This window comes from Nuphar pumila, chromosome 8 (genome assembly GCF_984573655.1).
Source record: "Nuphar pumila chromosome 8, dmNupPumi1.hap1.1, whole genome shotgun sequence".
Taxonomy (NCBI): domain Eukaryota; kingdom Viridiplantae; phylum Streptophyta; class Magnoliopsida; order Nymphaeales; family Nymphaeaceae; genus Nuphar; species Nuphar pumila.
This window is the reverse complement of record NC_143256.1, coordinates 25,461,920-25,488,755: the sequence shown is the minus strand read 5'-3', so window position 1 is coordinate 25,488,755 and position 26,836 is coordinate 25,461,920. Positions and strand designations below refer to the sequence as shown.

Below are 26,836 nucleotides of genomic sequence, written 5' to 3'. Positions count from 1 at the left end.
ATGAAATCGGTAAACTTTAAGCATGGCACATAGCTCATATCTAAATGCTTACTGGCGAATATATCAAAAAAAGGTGATAAGTATATATAATGCATCACCTTCCATTCAAGTTGAAAAAAAGAACAACCCAGTTTTCTGGTGTCGATGTCGTCATGGAAAATGTAATATGCCCCTATTACAGAGAAAACCGCGAACCACTTTGCTTTGTGTTTCAGCCATAGTTAGTAGAGCAAGAAGTGATGCCCAAATCGTGAAGCATGAAGCATTTTGGAAGCATAAGGTAAAATGAGTAAGCATCGCGCTAGAAGCCAGTAGGAAGTGGCATAAATAAATAAATAAAAACCGCACTTTCATCATACACAGGTTCTGTATAATAAAAGCATTAATTTTTGAGAAGTAGAGTTATTCTAACATGAAAAAAGTGCGTACCCTACCATCAAGAAAGTTCGATTGCGTACTAAAAAATGCAAGCTTTTCTTTTTTTCTTTTTTCCGATAGTCCAAGCTTGCTCATTATTTGGAAGCCAGCTTCTCATCAAATTTCAGAAGCGTAAAAGAAGCGCAAGGTTCCACTCTTGTACCAACTATGGTTTTAGCATTAGCATTAGCATTAGCATTAGCAAATCAATTCAATGATGCATTGCATTGCATGAACATCGAGGGAAGAGAAGAAGAAGAAGAAACTAAAGAAACAAATTATCTATGTCTAGCAGCTAACCTTCAAGTGAATCTCCCCAAACGGCTTCCTCTTCTTCGCGGCGATCGATCGCACGCTATTGCCCCAACTCGCCTTCCTCATATGCCTGACGGACTCCTCGCCTATCACCCGAACGCCCTTCTCCGTTTCCTCGCTCACGGAGATCTTATCCGGCTCGTGGATCTTGTAATACGAAAGAACCCCGTCCTCGAGAACGAACCACCGCGCTCTCCATCCCTTCCCATAGTTCACCCATTTGTACAGTATCCCCGCCACATTCCGGACTTCCATCGCAACCGCATCCGGCAGCGCCACCATCGCAGACGTAGACGCCGTCTCCTTCGTCCGGCACGAATCGTGTCCGTTCTCCGAACAACTGACATTGCTAAAAGACTGAGAGCAAGCGCCACCGCCGTGCCTGCCGCCGCCGTTAACGCTCCCGCCCGAATTCCGGGAACACCTGAGGCCGGGATCTTCCAGCAAGGGAGTGGCAGCACCACCTCTTGCAGCAACGACCGCCGCCGAGTCGCTCCGCTGCCGGTCGAGGGAAACAGGCGCGATACAGCACAGAGGATTCATCATTCATCCCCGGGCCGGCTGATCAAAGAACAACCCTTGAAACGAAAGCCCGAAAGAAGCTCCCAATCAGTCCCCTCAGTTTTTCCAGAAGATCAACCCAAATCCTGCAACGCAATAAGCAGCAGAAGCCCCTGGTCTCCGATCGACGGAGAAGAGCATCTCTCTTGCCGTGAAGAAGAAGACGAGGACGGCGCTGAAGAAAGGGATCAAGAAAGCTTCTGTCACTGACATTACATCGACTGCAGGTGGAACGGTTGTGTGTAGATTCCAAGGAGCAGAAAATAAAAAGCACAGGGTGCACACCCAAAGCAGTTACTATAATTACCCACCGTCTCTCTCTCTCTCTCTCTCTCTCTCTCTCTCTCTCTGCCAAGCAAAATGAAAGTCGCAATGGGGTATTGAAGGAATAATACCAGTGAAAAGAGAGAAAAACAATTGCCCAGCAGTAGCAGCAGAGGCAAGAGGTTGATGGAGATGGGTCAGGCAGCGCCGGATCTCATTGAATGACATGCAACGGTAGTCGACACTGTGTGATCATGTTCCTTATTGACTCCGCACTCTACCACTCGATAATTAATACCATTTTTTTTCTTGTTTTTTTATAAATCTCTCTTCTATTTTGTCCTATTTAAGATTTTGATTACTCGAGCAGGGACGAGCGATCAACTATGATACATGTGTACGCTAAGTGTATCTGCCACCACATTCATCTTACCAGGGTGGTAAGCGATAGAGAAGTCGTAGTCCTTCAGGAACTCCAATCACCTACACTGCCTCAAATTCAGATCACGCTGAGTGAATATGTACTTGAGGCTCTTGTGATCGGATAAAATCTCAAACTGCTCTCCATAGAGGTAATGACGTCAGATCTTCAGCGCGAACACCACTGCTGCAAACTCCAAGTCATGCGTAGGGTAATTCTTCTCGTGTACCTTTAGCTACCAAGAAGCACACGCTATAACCTTTCTATGTTGCATAAAAACACAACCCAATCTAGTTTTTGAAGCATCGTTGTACACTACGAATTACTTGTCCCAAAAGGCAATATCAAAATCGGGGTTGCGGTCAACCTCTTCTTCAGCTCCTGAAAGTTTTCCTCACATTAAGGTGACCAACCAAACTTCATCCATTTCTGTAATAGTCGAGTCATCGGGGAAGCGATACATGAGAAGTCTTGGATGAATCGACAGTAATAACCTGCCAACCCCAAGAAACTTTTGATGTCTATCACAGTCTTTGGTTGCTCCCATGACAATACGGCCTTTACCTTGGCTGGATCGACCTCAATGCCCTTTATAGAGATTACGTGGCCGAGAAACATCACACCGTCGAGTCAAAACTCACACTTTGAGAACTTAGCATAAAGTTGATTTTCTCTCAGTGTCTGTAATACGATTCGCAGATGCTCTTAGTGTTCCTCCATGCTTTCTGAGTATATGAGGATGTCATCAATGAATATGATGATAAAAGAGTCAAGTCATAAACTGAAGACCCAATTTATAAGGTCCATAAATGTCATCGGGGCATTGGTGAGTCCAAAAGACATCACCAGAATTTCATAATGCTCGTATTTGGACCAAAATGCGGTCTTCAAAATATCCTCCACCATGATCCGCAACTGATGGTATCCAGAACAAAGGTTAATTTTTTAGAATACCTTTGCCTTCTTCAATTTATCGAACAAGTCATCGATCCTAGGCAAGGGAAACTTGTTCTTTACTATGACTTGGTTCAACATGCGGTAATCAATACAAAGCCACATTGAACCATCATTCTTCTTAACAAAGAGGATTGGTGCACCTCAAGGAGATACACTTGGTCTGATAAAGCCCTTGTCAAGAAGCTCCTGCAGTTGTTTCTTCAACTCTACTAGCTTTGTAGGTACCATGCGGTATAGTGCTCGAGAAACTGGTGTCGTGTCATACACTAACTCGATCGAGAACTTGATATCTCTATGAGGTGAAAGATCTGGCAAGTCATCGGGAAAGACATCTAGAAACTCACGAATAATATCAATTTGTTCCAAGGGTGTCTTCTGACCAAGAACACCAAACATCTCTGCTTGTGGTACTTGGTGATCTTAAGTGTCGAAACTATCTTCACCTTACCCATCGGTCTAGTCGTCGGGAATACCAAAACGGACAAATCGGAGTACTCTAATTGACATTCTTTCCCCAACATTAGAGGGTGACATTGTATCTCGACAACCAGTCCATACCCAGAATGACATCATAAAAATTCATATCTAGGATGATCAGATCAGCAGACAGCTCATGCCTCTCGATCACTATGCATATGGTAGGAAAGTACCTCCCGCAAGAAGAAGATGTACCCATCAGAGACATCACATCAAGAGTATTCTCAAGACTCGATGGGACCAAGTCAAACAAACTTGCAAACAAAGTGGATATGAAACTGTGGGTAGCACCCGAATCAAACATTACACGGGCATAATGATCAGCAACTAAGAAGATACCTTCAATCAGATCGGTATGATCACCCCGTGTGGTAGTTGTGGTCATATACACTCTCTCATTCATCTTCCGCTATGCCTAATGTTGTTAAGGCCTCTGTTGTTGTTATGGTTGTTGTTATCCTCCATGAACTGTTTGCATCTTCAGACAGTGAGTAGTGATATGCCTGGGCTGCTGACACTGATAGAAAACTCCCTTGAACAGTGAACAAGAGCCCTGTGGATGGCTCTTGTTGCACCTTCGACATATGAATGAAGCCTTTCCCTACTGTTGTCTATGCTGGGGTCGACCTTGTTGGGCTCCCTGCTGGGTCTTCTGCCTCTTGTCACCCTGCACCTTGCCGCCCGTAGGTGGGTTCTTTCTTACTCCTTCAAAAGTGTCACCCTTCTTCTATGGTCTACTTTTGTACCTCTCCCATTCCTCGCTCAAGATTGTCGCTGACTCTATAGCATCGCCGAGTGTAGTGGGCCAGCTAATCATCACATGGATTAAAAGTTTGTCCTTCAGTCCATGAACATATTTAGTCGCCCTCACCTTGTGGTCTGCAAATAGGCTTGGGCAATAACGCTCCAAGCTCCTAAACTTGGTGGTGTAGTCCACCAGACTCAAGTTCTCCTGTGTCACCTCAAGGAACTTTAGTTGCATCTGCTCTCTCGTGCATAGGAGGGAAAATAAGTGTCCAAAAATTCTTTCCTGAAAACCTCCCAGGGGATCACCTCCTCTCCGTTGTACTTCACCCTTCGTAGGGTGTCCCACCACTTTCTGGCATCGCCCTTCAGACAATGTGTCAAACGCAGTCTTCCTATCCTCGAAAATAGGTGAGATGTCAAACGCCCGCTCGGTCTCTTCAACACAGCTCTCTGACGCCTCTGAGTCAGCCTTTCTCGAAAAAGTTGGTGGATCCAACTTCAAGAATTTCTCATATATGACATGGTCGGGGTTCGTAACAACCTCTGTAGGATACACACAAGTAGGTGTTAGCGCCGTATGTGCCTGCATATGAGTATCCATGCTCTCAATCAAAGTATTGTGGGCATTCATCATGAAGTCCTCCTACCAGTCAACGGGAGCGGCCGAAGTTGAGGCTCTCGACCGTTGATACATCTACAACATAAATAATTTTATTTAAGGTCATACCCTGATTGATCCTACCCTCTTAGGACAAATTTCAAATATAATGACATCAATATAACAAATTTTCATTCCTACTATACACTGAAAAGCAATTTACATTCAGTTATACTAGCATGTTATCACACACTTTAAATATTCTTAACAATACTAACTAGCCTTACTAGTGATGAGACTGCTCTGGAGTACGAGGCTTGACTTGCTGCCAGTTTAGACAAGGCCCACTTATGAAAAGGGAAAATTCAATACAAAAAGATGGTAAAGTGTAAGATTTTGTGGTGTGTTCTGATACTAAAGTTATAACGACCCCAACTTTGACTCGTTAAAAAGTGACAATTTTTTTTTTTTAATAATTACGAAAATAATCCCAGAGACCTAGGGCCTTACAGTCGTAACCACATCTACAACCACAAGGGATCTTATATTACTATTACCGAAAGCAATCCAACTTTATTCAATAAAATATGAAATGTTTAGAGACATGAACATGAGCAATAATAACAATCACAATAACAAAAATAAATAGTCTCTAAAGTGGAGCCCCTCTGTCCAAACTAAACATTGTCTAGCAGTCATGTAACTCTCGTAACTCCTTGGAATAGCAACTCCCATCACTGAGTTTCAGCAACTGTAAAAGACATAAAAAGTAAGGTAGCAGAATGCAAGATCTTGTATATGAATCTCTCTATCAACTCAAATAAGGATAAGAGAATAAAAATGAGATTCACGCAGTATAATAGAGAAAATATAATAACTATCTCATGCTTCAATTGATCATTTATGCATTTTAAGAGCAAAAATTATGTAACTAGGAACCTCATATTTAAAAAAAACAATAATGTTGCATGATCTAATACGGAATAGTAAAATATATGAATTCAATGCAAATGCATGAATAACTTATTAAGTTATTATCAGATTTTTTTTATGTATGCATGTCCCAATTTAATGCATAAATTTTTTATTATTATTATTATCATAACCCGCGGATACTCAAAACGGTCAAACAATTTCCGAGTTTAAGTTGGATCTCTCGTTGTAGCTTAACACACAAATTGATATTTTAATATTGGGTTTCCTACTTGGCCCTCAACCGACTTTAGGATTCAGCACCATTCATCGAAACATTAGAATTCAACAACTAATGCCAGGACATTAGGGAAATCAGCATCCACTAACGTCACTTGCTTGGTATACTAATGACTAGAGCTATGTCTACACAACACCCCTAGGCAAAGTGGCAGAATCTCTCTAAAGTCATGGTCGGGAGGTGAACCACCTAGTTGGGTTTATGGCACAATTGTACACAGAGTTTTAGTATCCTCACGGTTCCCCAAAACTATAGTCTAGGATTCCTATACTAAAAAAAAAGACATCTAGGAGAACATTAATTACACTATTTTTTCATTTATCTTTTCATTCAAATAATGATTTATTTTAATTTTTTATTTTGCAATTCAAAATGCACAAGCCAAACATTCATTTCGCAATTCAACATGTGAAACTCATCACAGAACCATGGCATGTTATCACATGAAATAGTGCAATTAGTTTAAAATATTAAGTTTATTTTTGCGATGCATAAACTAAACATAGAGCAACACCTGCTCAAGGCTCACACGGACTACAGTGGTTTATTGTTGACCAATGATGCATCAAATGCAAAAACCACGGTGAACATGTAATTTATGCAACCATTCAGCATGCTTACAAATGCATTTACTTTCATACACATTAAGAGGGTACATGTTTAGATAAATTCATAAGCATATGATCATAGGCTTGGAAATACACATCTTATTCCACAGGATTTGTGTCGTGTATTTCATTAAAATCTGCGCATGCCTATGTTAATGCTTCATAAGTTACTTTCAAGAATTCATCCATTAGAATTACGCATATTTATACCATGAAAATTTTGTACGTATGTAGTGTCTCGTATGACACTAAGCCATGTACAAGCATGATGACACTTTGTGACACATGGATATGCATTCAAAGGTACGTATAGTGAATATATTGAAGCATGCCTGTCAACCTAAATCTTGCATCATATAGATCATATTTTCTGTCACCATATCACACATATGCATGCCTAATCTACAAGAAAACATGTGTTCTGGTCACCTAACAACATGCCTAACATAATACATAAAACATCAATCATGTATACAACTAACATCCAACTTATGTGTGTAAATCTGAATTTGTAAAATCTAAGCATGTGTAACGTGTAAATCTAGAGAATGATAATACATTAAAGCAGAATCTTATACGTGCTTAAATTTGCACATTTGTGTGCACAAGTTGTGTTTATCCCATAAAAAAGCTAAACATATAACAAGGAAAATTTAAATGCTTTAACCTCCGAAAATCAGCATGTGATTTTTTATTAACAAGCAGCCCAATATGTAGATATACATATTTTTGTTTTGTTAAAATTGTTGGGCCCAGCCAACTCTAGTCGGCTGGCCCGGCCTGACAAACCCTGTCCAATTCGACTGGGCCTAAATAGGTCTCTATATTTGCCGAACCGAAACTCCTTTTGGCTGGGTTTCATAATGTCGTTGTTTGCCAAAAAAGGTAACACACACACACACACACATACACACACACACACACACACACACACATATATATATATATATATATATTCTTCAACAGGATTCCAGCCCACCTGCATGCCAAACCCAGTTCGGTTGGACTTGACAGGCTGTCAAATATCCCAAGCCAACACTGGTTTGACTGAAACTAGCTATCACCATCTGGCCCAGCTAAACCGGATTCGGTTGGGCCTAACAAGCCCTATGACTGGCCAACTGAATCGGGTTCGACTGGGCTTAACAGGCTCAGCAGTTGTCTAGCTAAACTCGATTCAGCTGGGCTGCGAAAAAAAATTTATATGATAACCAAGAATATCTTTTATCATATATATGTTTTCCTTTTTTTACTTGCAAGCAAGGTTGTTAAATGCGATGAGGCGAAGCGAGGCGTTGAGCCTGCGCTTCGCCTCTGAGGCGTACGCCTCAGGTACTGAGGCGTACGCCTCTCACAACTGGTATGGAAGTGAAGCGGTGGGAGGGGAGGCAGTAAGAGAAGGACCATGCGCCCAGCTGGTACGGAAGCGAGGGATATGTCGGCCGTCCGGTGGTCGGAGAAGACTGAGCAGAAGCTGCAGCACAGCAACTCCGGTGGTCGGTGGTCACAACTGGTCGGAGGTTGATGAGGGGTGCATCACAGCAACGCCTCAGTACTTTGAGTGTGTGCCTTGCCTCTGAGGCGTACGCTTCAGGTACTGAGGCGTACGCCTCTCACAACACTGCTTGCAAGCACCTGGCCCAGCCGAGTCTATGCCCTCCTAAGACTTACCCAACCAATATAGTTGGCTGGGTTCAGTCACATGCATATGCCCAACCGAAAACCAAGGTTCAGTTGTATTGAAAATAAAATATCATAACAAAAAAAGAATTTGTTTTCAATACATGAACTTGTATGTGATATGCTTTGACAACCCATGATCTAAACTTGCACAAAAATAGAAATATGTAAAGAGTTGAACTATGGCAGTATGATACATCTCAGTATATATAAATCCCAGATTTAGCATTTGTTATGCATTGAACCACAACAATAGAAATAACGGATTCCCTTTGTATTGGATGACAATCCTACAAATTACACTTTAGCATTCACTATGCAATGCACATAAACTCTAGAAAATTGTAGATTCATTATACATTGAATGAGAACTTTGTAATGTACCAAATTAGCATTCACTATGCATTGAATGCCATTTCTATAAATTGCAGATTTATTATACACATAAATTTTTTTATATTAATCTTGTAATGAAATGGTGGTCTTCAACAAATGCACAAATAACTCACAAACAAGTGTCTATTGGAGACACTACAAGCATGACCCTTGAAAGGGTATAAAAGGAAGAACACTTGAAAAATAAATAATACTTTATTCATGAACAAAATGCTTAAGAAGCATTGTTTTACATTGAAGGGGTTCACCCCTATATATACAAAAAAGTGGAAGAGAGAGGAGACCTCATTTTGAGCTCTCCAAAAGAGACATTGGATTCCAACGTCTCTTAATATAGCGGTTGGACTACAGTCCAACAGCATTTATTATTATAGCTGTTGGACTATAGTCCAACAACATTTATTATAGCTGTTGGACTACAGTCCAACAGCTATTTACACAGTCAAGTTCCAACATCTAGTTTCTATTGAACTAGATGTTAAAAAAGAAAATAAAGAAAAATAATAAAAGAAAATATAATAATATTAAATAATATATATTACAGTTTACATTTTAACACTCCCCCTCAAACTTACGGTACAATGAGCGAAAGTTTGTCTAAGAGGAAGTGAAATCTGGGAGCAGCGAGAGGCTTGGTGAAGAAGTCTGCTAATTGATATTCTGATGTAACATATGGCAGATCAATGGTTCCATGTAAGTATTCCTCTCTGACATAGTGACAGTCCATCTCAATGTGTTTAGTGCGCTCATGAAATATCTGGTTGCTTGCAATGTAGATCGCACTTTTGTTGTCACAGCACATCTTTGAAGCTTGTGTTGCTTTAGCTCCCATATCCGCTAGCAATCGTCTGAGCCAAACAACCTTCATAGTGGTGGTTGCCATGGCTTTATATTCAGCTTCGGTGGAGGAAAGAGAGACTTTATGCTGCTTCTTGCACCTCCACGAAATTAAGGTTTCACCTAGGAACACACAAAAACCAGTAGTTTAGTGTCTATTATTGGGATCACCTCCCCAGTCAGCATCAGTATATGCAATTAAATTTAATGAAGATGAAGCAAACAAGAAGAGTCCTCGTGAAAGAGAGGATTTTAAGTATCTAATAATACGCAAAATCGCTCCCATGTGCACGGAGGTGGGAGCATGTTGAAACTGATTGACTGTATGAACCGCATGAGTTATATCTAGCCTAGTAATGGAAAGATAAGAAAGAGCTCCAACAAGCTGTCTATAAGGAGTAGGATCATCAAGAAGTTCTCCATCATCAATTTTCATTTTAACATTGACAACTTCTGCAGTGTCTACTTTCTTATCATCTGTAATTCCAGACCTGGAAACGATATCAAGAGCAAATTTAGATTGAGATATCAAATACCCCCGAGGGGAATAAGCAACTTCAATGCCTAAAAAATATCTTAATAAACCTAAGTCAGTCATTTCAAAGTGAGTTTTAAGAAGAGATTTGATATTTGCAACTCCCTGTTTGTCGCCTCCGGTGATGATCATATCGTCCACATAAAGAAGAAGAAGAATGATGCCTGCATCAGATTTCTTAACAAACAAAGCAGTGTCAGTTAAACAAGGTTGAAAACCAATATCAAGCATAACATGACTAAATCGGTCATACCAGGCTTTTGGAGCCTGTTTAAGACCATAAAAAGTTTTTTCTAGACGAAGAGCTTTACCCTTAGGGATACTAATACCAGGTGGGGCTTCCATGTATACTTCTTCAACGAGATTCCCATTCAGGAAAGCATTTTTGACATCTAATTGAAAGATAGGCCTTGTTCTAATGGAGGCCAAGGCTATTAAAGTTCTAACATTGGTCATACGGGCCACAGGGGCAAATGTTTCTTCATAATCGATGTCATACTCTTGGGCATATCCTTTTGCTACTAAACATGCCTTATATCTTTTCAGAGTCCCATCACTTTTGGTTTTGACTTTGTATACCCACCTACAACCTATAGGTTTCTTACCCGGAGGAATATCTTGTATCGTCCAAGTATTGGCCTTTTCTAGTGCATCCAATTCTATTTTCATGGTTTCTATCCATTCTATATGATTTTTTGCTTGAGAATAGGATGATGGTTCAACATATGATTGTATTAATGTAATGGCGGCCCTATACGTGGGTGTAAAAGATTCATAAGACACAAATTTTTCTGGAGGTTTAGAGATTCTAGACGTTCTTCTAGGTGAGACTTCAGAGTATTTTTTTAATGAACATGAAAGATTTTGCTCTCTACGTCTTGAATATTGTAGACTAACATCCCTATGGATTTGCTCTTCATTATCATCATTTTCAACAACAATAGGACTTTAATCATTGTCAAGGTCACATCCAACATCACATTCATTGGATTTTGAAGTTGGATTAATTAAAAACGAGTATTCAGTGACATCCTTGGATTTTTCAAATTCAAAGAAGCTTTCTTTTTCTAAAAAAGATACATTTCTTGACACATATAATTTATCATTTTGAAAATCGAAACACCTGTAGCCTTTTTTATTATCAGCATATCCTAAAAAGGCACATGGGATTGCACGAGGAGAGAGTTTGTCATTTCTGTTGGTGAAAACAAAACATTTGCATCCAAAGACTCTTAATCTAGAATAATTTGGAGTTAAATTAACAAGCTTTTCTATTGGAGTTGTATTCTTTAATGAGGAAGATGGCATCCTATTAATGAGGTAGGTGGCAGTTAGGACCGCTTCAGCCCAAAAACTTTTTGGAACTTGATTTGCAATTAGCAATGTCCTAGTAGTTTCCATAATGTGCCGATGTTTGCGTTCAGCTAGGCCATTCTGTTGTGGAGTGTGTGGACATGATCTTTGATGTGTAATACCATGTAAATTGAGATAGTCTTTGAATTCGTTGGACATAAATTCTTCCCCTGAATCAGTGCGAAAAACAGAAATATCATTTTGAAACTTATTTTTAACCATTTTATGAAATATTTGGAAGTTAGCAAAGACATCAGATTTATGTTTAAGAAAATAAATCCAAGTATGTCTAGAAAAGTCATCAATAAAAATGACATAATATGTATAACCACCTTTGGAAATAACTGGTGCGGGGCACCAAACATCCGAATGTATTAACTCAAGTGGTCGTGAGGAAAAAAAAGTTCTACTAAGAAATGGTAACCTATTCATTTTGCCAAGAATGCAGTCTTTACAAGAAAAAATTTCAGAATTAAAAAAATTTTCCAAACTTGGAAAATATTGAATTTTAGACATATGAGGATGGTCAAGCCTTTTGTGCCATAAATCCAATTCTAATTTCTGAATATTATAACAAAATGCATTCTTGGCTAATTCCAAAAAGTCCATGTAATAAAGTCCTCTTCTCTATGGCCTTCCTCAATCAGCTTCCCTGACTGGCGATCCTGTACCCAACAACCATGAGAAGAGAATGAGATATTACATCCATAATCAGATATTTGCGAGACAGATAAGAGATTCAAATTAAGTTTAGGGATATATCTAACTTCTGGGATAAAAAATCTTTTGGATTTTTGATGATTTTCAAAACATTCAATTCCTTTTACTTCAAGAGATGTGCCATCGACTTTAAAAACCTTTGACACACTTGAGTTATTTTTAAGACATTCGGATAGACTATTAACATTTGGGGTCATATGAAAAGAAGCACCAGAATCTAAAAGCCAAGGAAAGTTACCTGGACCGGAGAAAGATTCAATTGTCGCTCCAGTTGAGGCTTCTGTTGAGAAGGATACCCCTTTGAGAAGAGGTTGAAGGATTTCCATCAATTGAGCCATAGACACAGGTGCATCTTGATCTTTTGACTTAGATTCAACAGATGCAACTCTTTTTTCTTCTCTTCTTTTTAACTTTGGACATTGAGGCCTATAGTGCCCCGGTTCATGACAATGATGACAAATAACTTTTCTTTTATCAAAGTTGTCGTTTTGCCTTCCAAAATAAGGTGGCTTGTAAGTACGAGTATGATTTCTTGATCTAGATACAGCTAAAACAGCGTCATCATCAACTTTTGGAGTACTTTTTCTAAGTCTATTTTCCTCCATAGTGAGCTCTTCTATAGTATCAACAATAGAAGGAATTTTTCCACGATGTAAAAGGGCCGATTTGTTGGATTCAAACTCCGGCCTTAGACCATTCACAAATTGATAGAAATGTTCCATATCGAGTTGCTTTTGGCAAAGCTCGATGTCTTCGGCACAATGCCATTTGGGCTCAAGAAGAGCCAACTCTTCCCAAAGTTCGGACAACTCATTATAATATTCTCGAATAGTTTTATCTTTTTGAGTCATTGTCCGAACTTTATCTTGTAAATTGCATACATGTGCAATATCTTTAAGGGAATACATGTTTTTGAGGTATTCCCAAGCCTTATCGGCATGCTCAAACTTAGCTAGACTAGAGCATTTTTTAATGTCTATGCTATTGATGAGCCATGACATAATTTTTGCATGCCCTATCCTCCATTCTTTCCATTTCTTTTCATAAGTGGTTAACGCCTTACTCTTCTCTTCTTCCGTTAGAGGAACCACTTTATCATCCTCTTTCTTGGTAAGAGATAGTTTAGGTTCCAAATCGGAACCATCCACTATACCCCATAAACCTTTTCCCCAAATGTGGTTCTTCATAATCGAAGCCCACATTACATAGTTAGTATCATTTAGCTTCATAGGAATGATGGTGATCTTATCATTGTCATCCATCTTTTACAAAGGTAAGAGAGGAATAAATAGGAGAAGAGAGAGAAAAATAAAAAGAAAAGAAAAAGAGTAGAAAAAGGAATAAGAGAGGATACAAAACCAAAAATTTGTGTAGCACAAGTTCGCCTTTCTTCAAACAAATCTTCTTGAGCCAAGAACAAGGTGATGAAACACCTTTTGTAAATGTGGCACAAAAATCGAGGTAGAAGCACTTCAAGATCTAAGGATTTCGTAGCTTTGATACCATGTAATGAAATGGTGGTCTTCAACAAATGCACAAATAACTCACAAACAAGTGTCTATTGGAGACACTACAAGCATGACCCTTGAAAGGGTATAAAAGGAAGAACACTTGAAAAATAAATAATACTTTATTCATCAACAAAATGCTTAAGAAGCATGGTTATTTACATTGAAGGGGTTCACCCCTATATATACAAAAAAGTGGGAGAAAGAGGAGAGCTCATGTTGAGCTCTCCAAAAGAGACGTTGGATTCCAATGTCTCTTAATATAGTTGTTGGACTACAGTCCAACAACATTTATTATTATAGCTGTTGGACTATAGTCCAACAGCATTTATTATAGCTGTTGGACTACAGTCCAATAGCTTTTTGCACAGTCAAGTACCAACAGGAATTTGATTGGATCAAATATCTAGTTTCTATTGAACTAGATGCTAAAAAAGAAAATAAAGAAAAATAATAAAAGAAAATATAATAATATTAAATAATATATATTACAGTTTACATTTTAACACTCCCCCTCAAACTTACGGTACAATGAGCGAAAGTTTGTCTAAGAGGAAGTGAAATCTGGGAGCAGCGAGAGGCTTGGTGAAGAAGTCTGCTAATTGAAATTCTGATGTAACATATGGCAGATCAATGGTTCCATGTAAGTATTCCACTCTGACATAGTGACAGTCCATCTCAATGTGTTTAGTGCGCTCATGAAATGTCCGGTTGCTTGCAATATAGATCGCACTTTTGTTGTCACAGCACATCTTTGAAGCTTGTGTTGCTTTAGCTCCCATATCCGCTAGCAATCGTCTGAGCCAAACAACCTTCATAGTGGTGGTTGCCATGGCTCTATATTCAGCTTCGGTGGAGGACAGAGAGACTTTCTGCTGCTTCTTGCACCTCTACGAAATTAAGGTTTCACCTAGGAACACACAAAAACCAGTAGTTTAGTGTCTATTATTGGGATCACCTCCCCAGTCAGCATCAGTATATGCAATTAAATTTAATGAAGATGAAGCAAACAAGAAGAGTCCTCGTGAAAGAGAGGATTTTAAGTATCTAATAATACGCAAAATCGCTCCCATGTGCACGGAGGTGGGAGCATGTTGAAACTGATTGACTGTATGAACCGCATGAGTTATATCTAGCCTAGTAATGGAAAGATAAGAAAGAGCTCCAACAAGTTGTCTATAAGGAGTAGGATCATCAAGAAGTTCTCCATCATCAATTTTCATTTTAACATTGACAACTTTTGCAGTGTCTACTTTCTTATCATCTGTAATTTCAGACCTGGAAACGATATCAAGAGCAAATTTAGATTGAGATATCAAATACCCCCGAGGGGAATAAGCAACTTCAATGCCTAAAAAATATCTTAATAAACCTAAGTCAGTCATTTCAAAGTGAGTTTTAAGAAGAGATTTGATATTTGCAACTCCCTGTTTGTCGCCTCCGGTGATGATCATATCGTCTACATAAAGAAGAAGAATAATGATGCCTGCATCAGATTTCTTAACAAACAAAGCAGTGTCAGTTAAACAAGGTTGAAAACCAATATCAAGCATAACATGACTAAATCGGTCATACCAGGCTTTTGGAGCCTGTTTAAGACCATAAAGAGCTTTTTCTAGACGAAGAGCTTTACCCTTAGGGATACTAATACCAGGTGGGGCTTCCATGTATACTTCTTCAACGAGATTCCCATTCAGGAAAGCATTTTTGACATCTAATTGAAAGATAGGCCCTGTTCTAATGGAGGCCAAGGCTATTAAAGTTCTAACATTGGTCATACGGGCCACAGGGGCAAATGTTTCTTCATAATCGATGTCATACTCTTGGGCATATCCTTTTGCTACTAAACATGCCTTATATCTTTCCAGAGTCCCATCACTTTTGGTTTTGACTTTGTATACCCACCTACAACCTATAGGTTTCTTACCCGGAGGAATATCTTGTATCGTCCAAGTATTGGCCTTTTCTAGTGCATCCAATTCTATTTTCATGGTTTCTATCCATTCTATATGATTTTTTGCTTGAGAATAGGATGATGGTTCAACATATGATTGTATTAATGTAATGGCGGCCCTATACGTGGGTGTAAAAGATTCATAAGACACAAATTTTTCTGGAGGTTTAGAGATTCTAGACGTTCTTTTAGGTGAGACTTCAGAGTATTTTTTTAATGAACATGAAAGATTTTGCTCTCTACGTCTTGAATATTGTAGACTAACATCCCTATGGATTTGCTCTTCATTATCATCATTTTCAACAACAATAGGACTTTAATCATTGTCAAGGTCACATCCAACATCACATTCATTGGATTTTGAAGTTGGATCAATTAAAAACGAGTATTCAGTGACATCCTTGGATTTTTCAAATTCAAAGAAGCTTTCTTTTTCCAAAAAAGATACATTTCTTGACACATATAATTTATCATTTTGAAAATCGAAACACCTGTAGCCTTTTTTATTATCAGCATATCCTAAAAAGGCACATGGGATTGCACGAGGAGAGAGTTTGTCATTTCTGTTGGTGAAAACAAAACATTTGCATCCAAAGACTCTTAATCTAGAATAATCTGGAGTTAAATTAACAAGCTTTTCTATTGGAGTTGTATTCTTTAATGAGGAAGATGGAATCCTATTAATCAGGTAGGTGGCAGTTAGGACCGCTTCAGCCCAAAAACTTTTTGGAACTTGATTTGCAATTAGCAATATCCTAGTAGTTTCCATAATGTGTCGATGTTTGCGTTCGACTAGGCCATTCTGTTGTGGAGTGTGTGGACATGATCTTTGATGTGTAATACCATGTAAATTGAGATAGTCTTTGAATTCGTTGGACATAAATTCTCCCCCTGAATCAGTGCAAAAAACAGAAATATCATTTTGAAACTTATTTTTAACCATTTTATGAAATATTTGGAAGTTAGCGAAGACATCAGATTTATGTTTAAGAAAATAAATCCAAGTATGTCTAGAAAAGTCATCAACAAAAATGACATAATATGTATAACCACCTTTGGAAATAACTGGTGCGAGGCCCCAAACATCAGAATGTATTAACTCAAGTGGTCGTGAGGAAACAAAAGTTCTACTAAGAAATGGTAACCTATTCATTTTGCCAAGAATGCAGTCTTTACAAGAAAAAATTTCAGAATTAAAAAAATTTTCCAAACTTGGAAAATATTGAATTTTAGACATATGAGGATGGCCAAGCCTTTTGTGCCATAAATCCAATTCTAATTTCTGAATATTATAACAAAATGCATTCTTGGCTAATTCTAAAAAGTCCATGTAATAAAGTCCTCCTTCTCTATGGCCTTCCCCAATCAGCTTCCCTGAATGGCGATCTTGTACCCAACAACCATGAGAAGAGAAGGAGATATTACATCCATAATCAGATATTTGCGAGACAGATAAGAGATTCAAATTAAGTTTAGGGATATATCTAACTTCTGGGATAAAAAATCTTTTGAATTTTTGAAGATTTTCAAAACATCCTATTCCTTTTACTTCAAGAGATGTGCCATCGACTGTAAAAACCTTTGACACACTTGAGTTATTTTTAAGACATTCAGATAGACTATTAACATTTGGGGTCATATGAAAAGAAACACCAGAATCTAAAAGCCAAGGAAAGTTACCTGGACCGGAGAAAGATGCAATTGCCGCTCCAGTTAAGGCTTCCATTGAGAAGGATACCCCTTTGAGAAGAGGTTGAAGGATTTCCATCAATTGAGCCATAGACACAGGTGCATCTTGATCTTTTGACTTAGATTCAACAGATGCAACTCTTTTTTCTTCTCTTCTTTTAACTTTGGACATTGAGGCCTATAGTGCCCCGGTTCATGACAATGGTGACAAATAACTTTCTTTTATCAAAGTTGCCGTTTTGCCTTCCAAAATGAGGCGGCTTGTAAGTACGAGTATGATTCCTTGATCTAGATACAGCTAAAACAGAGTCATCATCAACTTTTGGAGTACTTTTTCTAAGTCTATTTTCCTCCATAGTGAGCTCTTCTATAGTATCAACAATAGAAGGAATTTTTCCACGATGTAAAAGGGCCGATTTGGTGGATTCAAACTCCGGCCTTAGAACATTCACAAATTGATAGAAATGTTCCATATCGAATTGCTTTTGGCGAAGCTCGATATCTTCAGCACAATGCCATTTGGGCTCAAGAAGAGCCAACTCTTCTCAAAGTTCGGACAACTCATTATAATATTCTCGAATAGTTTTATCTTTTTGAGTTATTGTTTGAACTTTATCTTGTAAATTGCATACATGTGCAATATCTTTAAGGGAATACATGTTTTTGAGGTATTCCCAAGCCTTATTGGCATGCTCAAACTTAGCTAGACTAGAGCATTTTTTAATGTCTATGCTATTGATGAGCCATGACATAATTTTTGCATGCCCTATCATCCATTCTTTCCATTTCTTTTCTTAAGTGGCTAACGCCTTACTCTTCTCTTCTTCCGTTAGAGGAACCACTTTATCACCCTCTTTCTTGGTAAGAGATAGTTTAGGTTCCAAATCGGAACCATCCACTATACCCCATAAACCTTTTCCCCAAATGTGGTTCTTCATAATCGAAGCCCACATTACATAGTTAGTATCATTTAGCTTCATAGGAATGATGGTGATCTTATCATTGTCATCCATCTTTTACAAAGGTAAGAGAGGAATAAATAGCAGGAGAGAGAGAGAAAAATAAAAAGAAAAGAAAAAGAGTAGACAAAGGAATAAGAGAGGATACAAAACCAAAAAATTTTGTAGCACAAGTTCGCCTTTCTTCAAACAAATCTTCTTGAGCCAAGAACAAGGTGATGAAACACCTTTTGTAAATGTTGCACGGAAATCGAGGTGGAAGCACTTCAATATCTAAGGATTTTGTAGCTTCGATACCATGTAATGAAATGATGGTCTTCAACAAATGCACGAATAACTCACAAACAAGTGTCTATTGGAGACACTACAAGCATGACCCTTGAAAGGGTATAAAAGGAAGAACACTTGAAAAATAAATAATACTTTATTCATGAACAAAATGCTTAAGAAGCATTGTTTTACATTGAAGGGGTTCACCCCTATATATACAAAAAAGTGGAAGAGAGAGGAGAGCTCATTTTGAGCTCTCCAAAAGAGATGTTGGATTCCAACGTCTCTTAATATAGCTGTTGGACTACAGTCCAACAGTATTTATTATTATAGCTGTTGGACTATAGTCTAACAGCATTTATTATAGCTGTTGGACTACAGTCCAACAGCTATTTGCACAGTCAAGTTCCAACAGGAACTTGACTGGATCAAATATCTAGTTTCTATTGAACTAGATGTTAAAAAAGAAAATAAAGAAAAATAATAAAAGAAAATATAATAATATTAAATAATATATATTATAGTTTACATTTTAACAAATCTTACCCTACAATAGATCTGGGTCAAATCTACGTATGGCAATCATGGTCGATCTGTTTCAAACTGCATCACACGTATGTATGTCAGATCAATCCAAATCGGCCCACACTACATGTGGCCGATCTATGTAAATCTATTTTCTTGCAAAAGTGGACAGATCTACATACAATTTCATATATCCAGATTTCTTATTCTTTTAGTTTTTACTTTCATGAAATAGGAATCAATAACGAGATATCAAAAGAGAATGAATCGGATTCATACTTCGGAGAATCTAATTTACATCTTTGTTTTCTTATTTGAGAAGAGAGAAGGGTTCATACCTTTTTTCGAAATGTAAAAAGAATCCCACATTCTTCTCTCTCTCTCTCTCTCTCTCTCTCTCTCTCTCTCTCTCTCTCTCTCTCTCTCTCTCTCTCTCTCTTCCTCTTTTTTTTCTTTTTATTGAGGAAGCCCCTAGAGGTGACCCCCCTCTAGGGTTTCCTCATATGGTGGGCTGAAAATAGAGTCTCACTCTATCTCCAAATCCCACATTCCCCATTTTTTCAAAACCATTTTTGTTAACTTTTTCAAACCCTTTTTACTACTTTCTTTTTTTCACTAATTGCTCTTCTTTACCCCTTTTTACTTTCATTTTTCTCTCCTCATTCCATGGTTAGGGTTGAATCTTCTCAAGAATAACCATAAGGTATGTTTTGAAATTTAGAATTAATACCTATTAACTAATAAATTAATTATTTATGACTTATTTCTTACTAAATAAGCATCTAGAAACTTCTAGAGGATATCTTATCTCTCTGGGAGCCTTTTTAACTTTAATTTAACTTTAAATTTAATATAAAAATGAATTTGCAGCTATATCATTGTTGGGTATGGGTTTGGATCTGGATCTAGATCCAAGATCCAAATTTATATCCAAACCCCATTTGGATCTTGGGTTGGATCAAATCCTAATTAATTATGGGTCTTGGACAGAGTCCAGATCTATGTTAATTTGGATCAAAGACATTGGATCCACCCCGATCCAAATCCAGACCTGACCTATCAAGGCGGTCCCTTTTTGGAAAAAAATAATTTTCGAGCCAACTGTAGCTCGGATTGGGAAGAGTAAAATATCGTTGGACTCGGGATTCTGAGACGCATCCAACAACACATACTTTGAATTTTTCTTCCGAAGTTCAATCGGGTTTAACCTGAATTTTGCTTAAAATTTGCTTGAATTTAAAGTCAAAAATTAAAACTTTTCCGTATATTTTAATTGGCTTGTTTAGACCTTGCCGATGAGACCTAGGTCGATTCCATACTCAAAGAACATAGGTCTATTATCGAGGTTTACTCGACTTTTCTTCTATACTTAGCCAAATTTTTAAAACAACTCAAATTCAACTAAGTGTAAGAATACAAGATATTACATAGATGGTACAAACTTTGTTGGGATGTTGTTGAAACATACAACATTTCTTATTATGCTATGAGCGGCAATAGCTCTGCAGTCATTCGCCCACAGAGTTAGGGGGGGCGGACTACTCAATCATTGTCCTAGGTGAGTAAGTTATGTAAACTTCTATAGATGTCGGATGTATCTTGTTTGTCTCAACCTATAGGAGTTTTCTTTCGATCATTATATTGCCCCTTCAGATAGTCATTTGGGGTATTAAAACATCTATTCATAATAGACTCTCAAATTATCTTGTATGTCTTGACGTATTTGAAATGCGCATACCCGTAGGGGTTAATCAAGGGAAACATAAATTTAAGTGTACAACTTTATATTTATTGTTTATGCATATGGTAATTACGTTAATGCACTGCTATTGGTTCTGATATCCTTTGAGGGTTGTTTGGTATTCAATTTTCAAGTATTAGTGACTACTCAGTGAATAATTTTATGATATTGCTCAAATGCATGCATTATTGCTACTTCTGACATGTTCTAAAATTAAGTGTACTTGTCTTTAATTAATGAGATGTTAAATTCCAACACACTCTTTTATGCTTGGCACTTTACTTGCGTATTGTGGAAAGAGATTCTCTACTGAGACTTGAGAAGTCTGACCCTCAGTATTAACAATTTTACAGATCAGGATGAATGATCAATATGAGTTGTTACGGGGAGAATGGCTGGAGTTGTGAAGATCATATCTTTTCTTGTCGATCTGAGATTTGGCTTGATGATTCTGAACATTTTAATTAGTTTTATTTTGAGGGATGTAATATCTCTTTAAATCTTAGTTGAATAGTATTTATGTCAGTATTTTTGTCAATTATGAATTTATCTGTAATTGCCCAAGATGTTTCAACTTCACTTTAATAATAATAATAATTTGATAAATTTTTTGGTGTTACAAATTGTACCAAACTTCACCTTGAATACATAGCGTGCATTAGATTGTTGCAGCCTCACTAGCAATGTGTTGCAGTGATGACCCGCTGCCATAGTAGTGTGAGAATTGGTCATAAGGGATGCATGAGCACAGGGCATAGTGGCAATGCAAGGACATGCATGCTGCAGAGCATTGTGACAATACAGAAGTGCATGAGCATAAGAGGCTATTGCAATGCGAGGGCTTGTTGGTTGTGTGGTTGCTCTATGAAAACGCTAAGACATGGCTATTATAATCTGCTTACAAGCGATGGTACACATGAACAATAAAAGAGATGGGCTTTACGAGTTGGACATTGAATGGGTGATGCCTTTCACTAACTGGTATAGATGCTCAGTTAGAGGCAACAGTACGCAAGGTCAAATCAGCACTCATTATGCTTACAATTGAGTCGAGCTCTTGCTATGCTTTGGTGCACCTGCAACGGGCATTGGGGGGGTGCTTCAGCCATGCCTTCTTTGAAGAATGATGTAAGATTCATATCATGAAGAACTAGTTTCATTTTCTAATAATCTTCATATGGTCTCTCAAAGAATGATGGAAGATCTACAAAATAAATTATCCAGTTTAGATCCATTCTTTTCATTTGCCCAACAAATTTGTGTTATCCCAAGGCATTATTTATCTTGCACCTTTCATGCTCCTCCTTGAAGCATTAGTGACACTCCTTTATGTAATCATTGAGTTAGAGTCTTTTGGCATCCATGCTCGAAGGTCAAGTTTTAAGTATTTTGTATTTTGTACTCAATACATGTCAAATTTGAGGTTGTGGCTCGCGTTTTGGCTAGAATATTTAATTTTAAATCCAATACAACAAACCATTTTACAAAATTTCTCACAGATTAATGAGAATCACAATTCTGATGTGTTGGACTGAGTACAACACTACAATGTCATGCTACAATACTACGAAAGGTTTGGATGGTGCAGAGGGGCAGGCTAGGGTTTAAGGCTGAATCTAGGTTTGGTCATCTGGTATGGGGTATTAGGTATGTAAAAATATATTTTTGAGATTTTTTCATTGTTTTCTAAGGTTGGGATTAATTTATTTTTGGGTTAGGTTAGGGTGTTACAGGTTCACTTCAATTTTTTGCGTTCTGACATAGTTCAAAGATCAGACCAAATCTCAGTGTTTCAGATGAATTTTTAAGATCTGTAAATTGGGTTTGAAATCTAACATTTGTATGTTTTTAGGATAAAAATATCATGATTAATGGATCTAAGATCAGGCCTAGGAAATTTGTTGAAGTTAAAAAACATTAGGTCATTAGGATAAAAACGTTGAATGTGACAGGTTTCGGTAAAACGACGTTATCTATAAATCAAAATATGTTTTTTTTGATATGTAAATTGAGTTCAATTTAAGACAATAAGGCTAACTACTATAAATTTTTGAGAATTTTTTGAGTTGTCAAACTACTGAAATAAGATTTTTGAAAATCAGATTGGGATGTAGGCCTATGTCGATCCTTCCAAAGAACAGGTAGAATGAGGTTTGTCTTTCGAAAGTCAAATTGGTGTTACCAGAGGTTGAATTTAAACAATTTAAAAAATAATTTAGAAGTATGTGAATCAAAAAAATGATGTCGATGTGATCTCCTTAAAATGATCAGAGGAGAGTTCCTGAAGTGCAAATCACCATTAGTTGCGGCTAGATCTATCATATGAAGCTGTGAAGAGCTTGAGTTCTTGTTGATGAAGGTCCTTTTGGTTGGTTGGTTGATCGGCGTGGTTCTCCAAAATGATGCTCTGATACCACTGTTAGAACCCAAACTCTTATTAAAGTCGATCCTACAAATTTTGGCGACTGGGTAGGACTCTAGACTGAACGGGTTTCTTTAGAAATCCTAAGATAAAGAAAAACTCCTTTTACATAGTCCCAGCTGGGTGGGCCCTAACTAAGGTAGATTTGGTTGGTCGGACCCGGAGCATAAAAGGGTCCATAACACTAACTGATCCGGAACAAACTACAGGCAAGTGAGTTGACCCTGGGTCCAGTTAGTTCCTGTTTGATGGGTCCAACAAGTTGTTAATCAAGTAAATGGATCGAATAATGAATCATCATATACAAATGATGTCATGTCCAAGCTCGAGGATAATAAAAAAATACTTATGTGCAAGCAAAATATCTAGAAAGATATCTAAAAGGCGATGTTGATCTCAGCAACAACAAAAAAAATCTTCCCTAATTGTAAAGATAAAATTGTTAAGAATCCTTTTCGATATATAAATTCCTGTAAATATCCTAAACTAGAAGTTTTTGATCTCCTAAACTATAAACAAGAAAGTATAAGGAAAATCATTGAGTGAGAGCGGATCGTGGATGTAGGCATTGAAATGCAAAACCATGTTAAATATGTGCTTATTCTTGGTGTGTTTGCATTAGTTTATAGTATCAGAGCACACTTCCATGGCATCCTCTTCATCTCTTTCATTGTCGACTATTTCCTCACCTTTAGCAACCTTCAACATATAAAACTTGATCTCGATGAAGTTAGACCGTTCATATTATTTGCTCTGGAAGAGACACTTCGTTCATTCGGTGGATCAGCCTCATTTGCATCAGTAAGCCTAACAAGTTGAATAAGCTCCACTTGACTCATGTTGTCAAGCCTAGGATAGGTCCTTGTTAATGGATCTGACCTAAGGTTAGGAGATAAGATGAGCTGCTCGCGGTTGTGTTTGTGATGCAGGACTAGAGCATGATGTACTCAGCCCCAGAATCCATCTGTGTCCATTTTGTTTTTTTTTGGATTTTTTTTTATGTCAAGTTTGGATCTATATTAGATTCTGGTTTCTCTTTCTAGTATAAATATGTTATTACGAGGGTTTTGTATTCGGAGATGAATGGACGAATTTGAGTATTTTTTGTTGATTTTCTATTAGATTTTTAGTTTCCCGTAGCGTAGTGTAGTAATTCATAAATCATGATTTTTTAGCAAATCGAGCAACTAATTTGCATCAGTTAGTATCAGAGCAAGGATTTTTACCTCCGATTAGATCGAGACACGATCTTCCAAGCATTCAACTCTGAGGAGAGATCGTTGAAGAGATGATTTATTAAATTTTCTAAGTCAGCAATACCTAGTGTCACCCAAGCCATTTTGAACTACAAACTGGCCAGGACATAACCGGTTGGTGGTTGCTGACCGTGACCTAACTGGTGGATACCTGTTATCTTGATTCAGCCCCTCATATCCCTCCTTTCACTTTTTCCTTGCTTTTGTCCTCACTGCTAGCCTCTCACCTAGGGGTGTCAACGGGTCAGGTTTACCCAGACCTGACATGTACCAAACCCTATAAGGTCGAGGTATGGTGATAAATAAGAAGACCTGGGTCTGGACCCGAAGGTTCGATTAATACATGGAGCCAAGTATAGTTTGTCAAATTTTATACCAGAACTGGGCCTGACCCAAGTTCTGATTAAGACTCGTTATTTTTTAATATAAAAATGATAAAAAAATATTATTTTATCGGGTATGGCCCAGGTCTGGTTCATGTAGTTCTTATCGGGTCGGGGTATAGTTTCTCTTAAGATGGGTTTGTTCTGCCGTCGGCACATAGAGAGTCATTGTGGAAGTTAGAACTGAAAGAGCTCCCCAAAGATGCCAGCGGGTCAAGCTCACGCTTTTTTAATGAACTTTTTTCTGTCATGCCGGCGATGATAGCTGAATCTGGTAATTGGTATGTTCTGATTCTCATAGGTTAACAAAGAAAACTATTTACAAACAACCGTTAACTAAATATGTATAGAATATTGTATTGCTACGACATGACTAACCTAATATTCTCATATGATGGACTAAATCATAGCCAAAACGCCAAAAAATGCAAAAAACTTCCAAAAAACCAACCCAAACATGATACATGAAAAATACATCTACATACAAAGAAGACTTTACAAACAATCGTTCTAACTACATTGTGGGCATGTTTGTGTGCCACTAAAATAAGGGGGTTTCTGTGGAAATGCACAAAACACAAAGTGCTTTCGCAAGCCTCACCGTGGCTATGAAAACATTGACATCTATTTCCTCACAAAAAAAGAAGGTCGTTTTTAATGTGATTCACTCCCCACCCCCCTTGCCAACCGGACTCGGCAGCGGCTGCAGCACAAGAGAGAGAGAGAAATGAAGAAGGGGAAGAAAGAAGAAAAGGGAGAGAGAGAATGAGAGGGTTGGGGAGACCCCTTAGCCCAATTTTTTTTCTTTTAATGTATGTTCCCCCGGTCCTATTCTTGACATCAAAGTTGTTAAATGCGATGAGGCGAAGCGAGGCGTTGAGCATGTTATGAAGCGAGGTGTAATCCTCGAGGCGTTGGAGCGTAAGCTTCATGATCAATCGGGGTCCAATCGAACCCGATCCATTTTCACCCTCGAGTCCCTGACCCCTAGGGCATCCTCATCTCTCTCTCTCTCTCTCTCTCTCTCTCTCTCTCTCTCTCTCTCTCTCTCTCTCTCTCTCTCTCTCTCTCTCTCGTTGAACAACTCATAGGAAGCAATGGCAAAATCCTCTTTTCCCCTAAAGAAAAGAAAAAAGAAACCCTAGAAAGAAACAGAGAACGAAAAAGAAGAAAAGGAGGGAGTAAAGTGAAGGTGGTCTTGGGAGGGTAGAGGGGCTCAAGGAAGGATGTATCTGTACAGCCTGACGTTGCAGCGGGCGACTGGGGTGGTGTGCGCGATGCATGGCAGCTTCGTGGGTGGAAAGATGCAGGAGATCATGGTAGCGCGGAAAAAGGTGTTGGAGCTCCTCCGCCTCGACGACACTGGAAAGCTCCAGTCCCTCCTCTTCGTCAAGGTCTTCGGCGGCGGCCGCTCCCTCGCCCAGTTCCGCCTCACCGGCTCTCAGAATTACTACATCGTTGTTGGGTCTGACTCCGGCCGCATCGTCATCCTCGAGTACAACAAGGAGTACAACGCCTTCGACAAGGTCCACCATGAGACCTTCGGCAAGTTCGACTACCGTCAAATCATCCCCGGCCAGTTCCTCGCCGTCGACCCCAAGGGTTGTGCCATCATGATCAGTGCTTGTGAGAAGCAGAAGCTCATCTACATCCTCAACCGCGACACCGCTGCCCGCCTCACCATCTCCTCCCCTATCGAGGCTCACAAGTCCCACACCCTTGTCTACTCCATCGCTGTCGTCGACTGCGACAACTCCGTCTTTGCCGCCATCGAGCTCAACTACTCCAAAGCCGACCAGGACCCCTCCGGCCATGCTGCCATTGACGCTCAGAAGCATCTCACCTTCTACAAACTTGACCTCGGCTCTCTCGCAAGTGGTCTGAGCCCATTGACAACGGTGCCAACCTGCTTGTCACCATCCCCATGGCGTATTTTGGCAGGAAAGCGGCAGTTTGTAGGGAGTACACAGATGCGTACGCTTAAGAAGCGAAGCGTGTTTCAACTTGAGGTGTGCGCTTCACATGAGTGA

At 38.6% G+C, this 26,836-nt stretch overlaps 2 protein-coding genes and 1 pseudogene across 2 annotated transcripts; 1 reads left to right on the top strand and 2 right to left on the bottom strand.

The window, feature by feature from the left end:
- Positions 1 to 3,455: 3,455 nt before the first annotated feature.
- On the bottom strand, positions 3,456 to 3,815 carry LOC149829831 (uncharacterized). Its single transcript, XM_090015309.1, has one exon. It carries the CDS (start codon positions 3,813 to 3,815, stop codon positions 3,456 to 3,458), a length of 360 nt encoding a protein of 119 aa, XP_089871435.1.
- Positions 3,816 to 4,139: 324 nt separating this feature from the next.
- On the bottom strand, positions 4,140 to 4,760 carry LOC149829830 (uncharacterized). Its single transcript, XM_090015308.1, has one exon. The coding sequence runs from the start codon at positions 4,758 to 4,760 to the stop codon at positions 4,140 to 4,142; it is 621 nt and encodes a 206-aa protein (XP_089871434.1).
- A 21,272-nt stretch (positions 4,761 to 26,032) lies between these two features.
- LOC149829829 (spliceosome-associated protein 130 A pseudogene) lies at positions 26,033 to 26,836 on the top strand (annotated as a pseudogene).

Bases quoted from the DNA above. Each gene is read 5' to 3' on its own strand.
- LOC149829831 (XM_090015309.1), bottom strand. From the start codon at position 3,815: ATGAATGAGAGAGTGTATATGACCACAACTACCACACGGGGTGATCAT.
- LOC149829830 (XM_090015308.1), bottom strand. From the start codon at position 4,760: ATGGATACTCATATGCAGGCACATACGGCGCTAACACCTACTTGTGTG.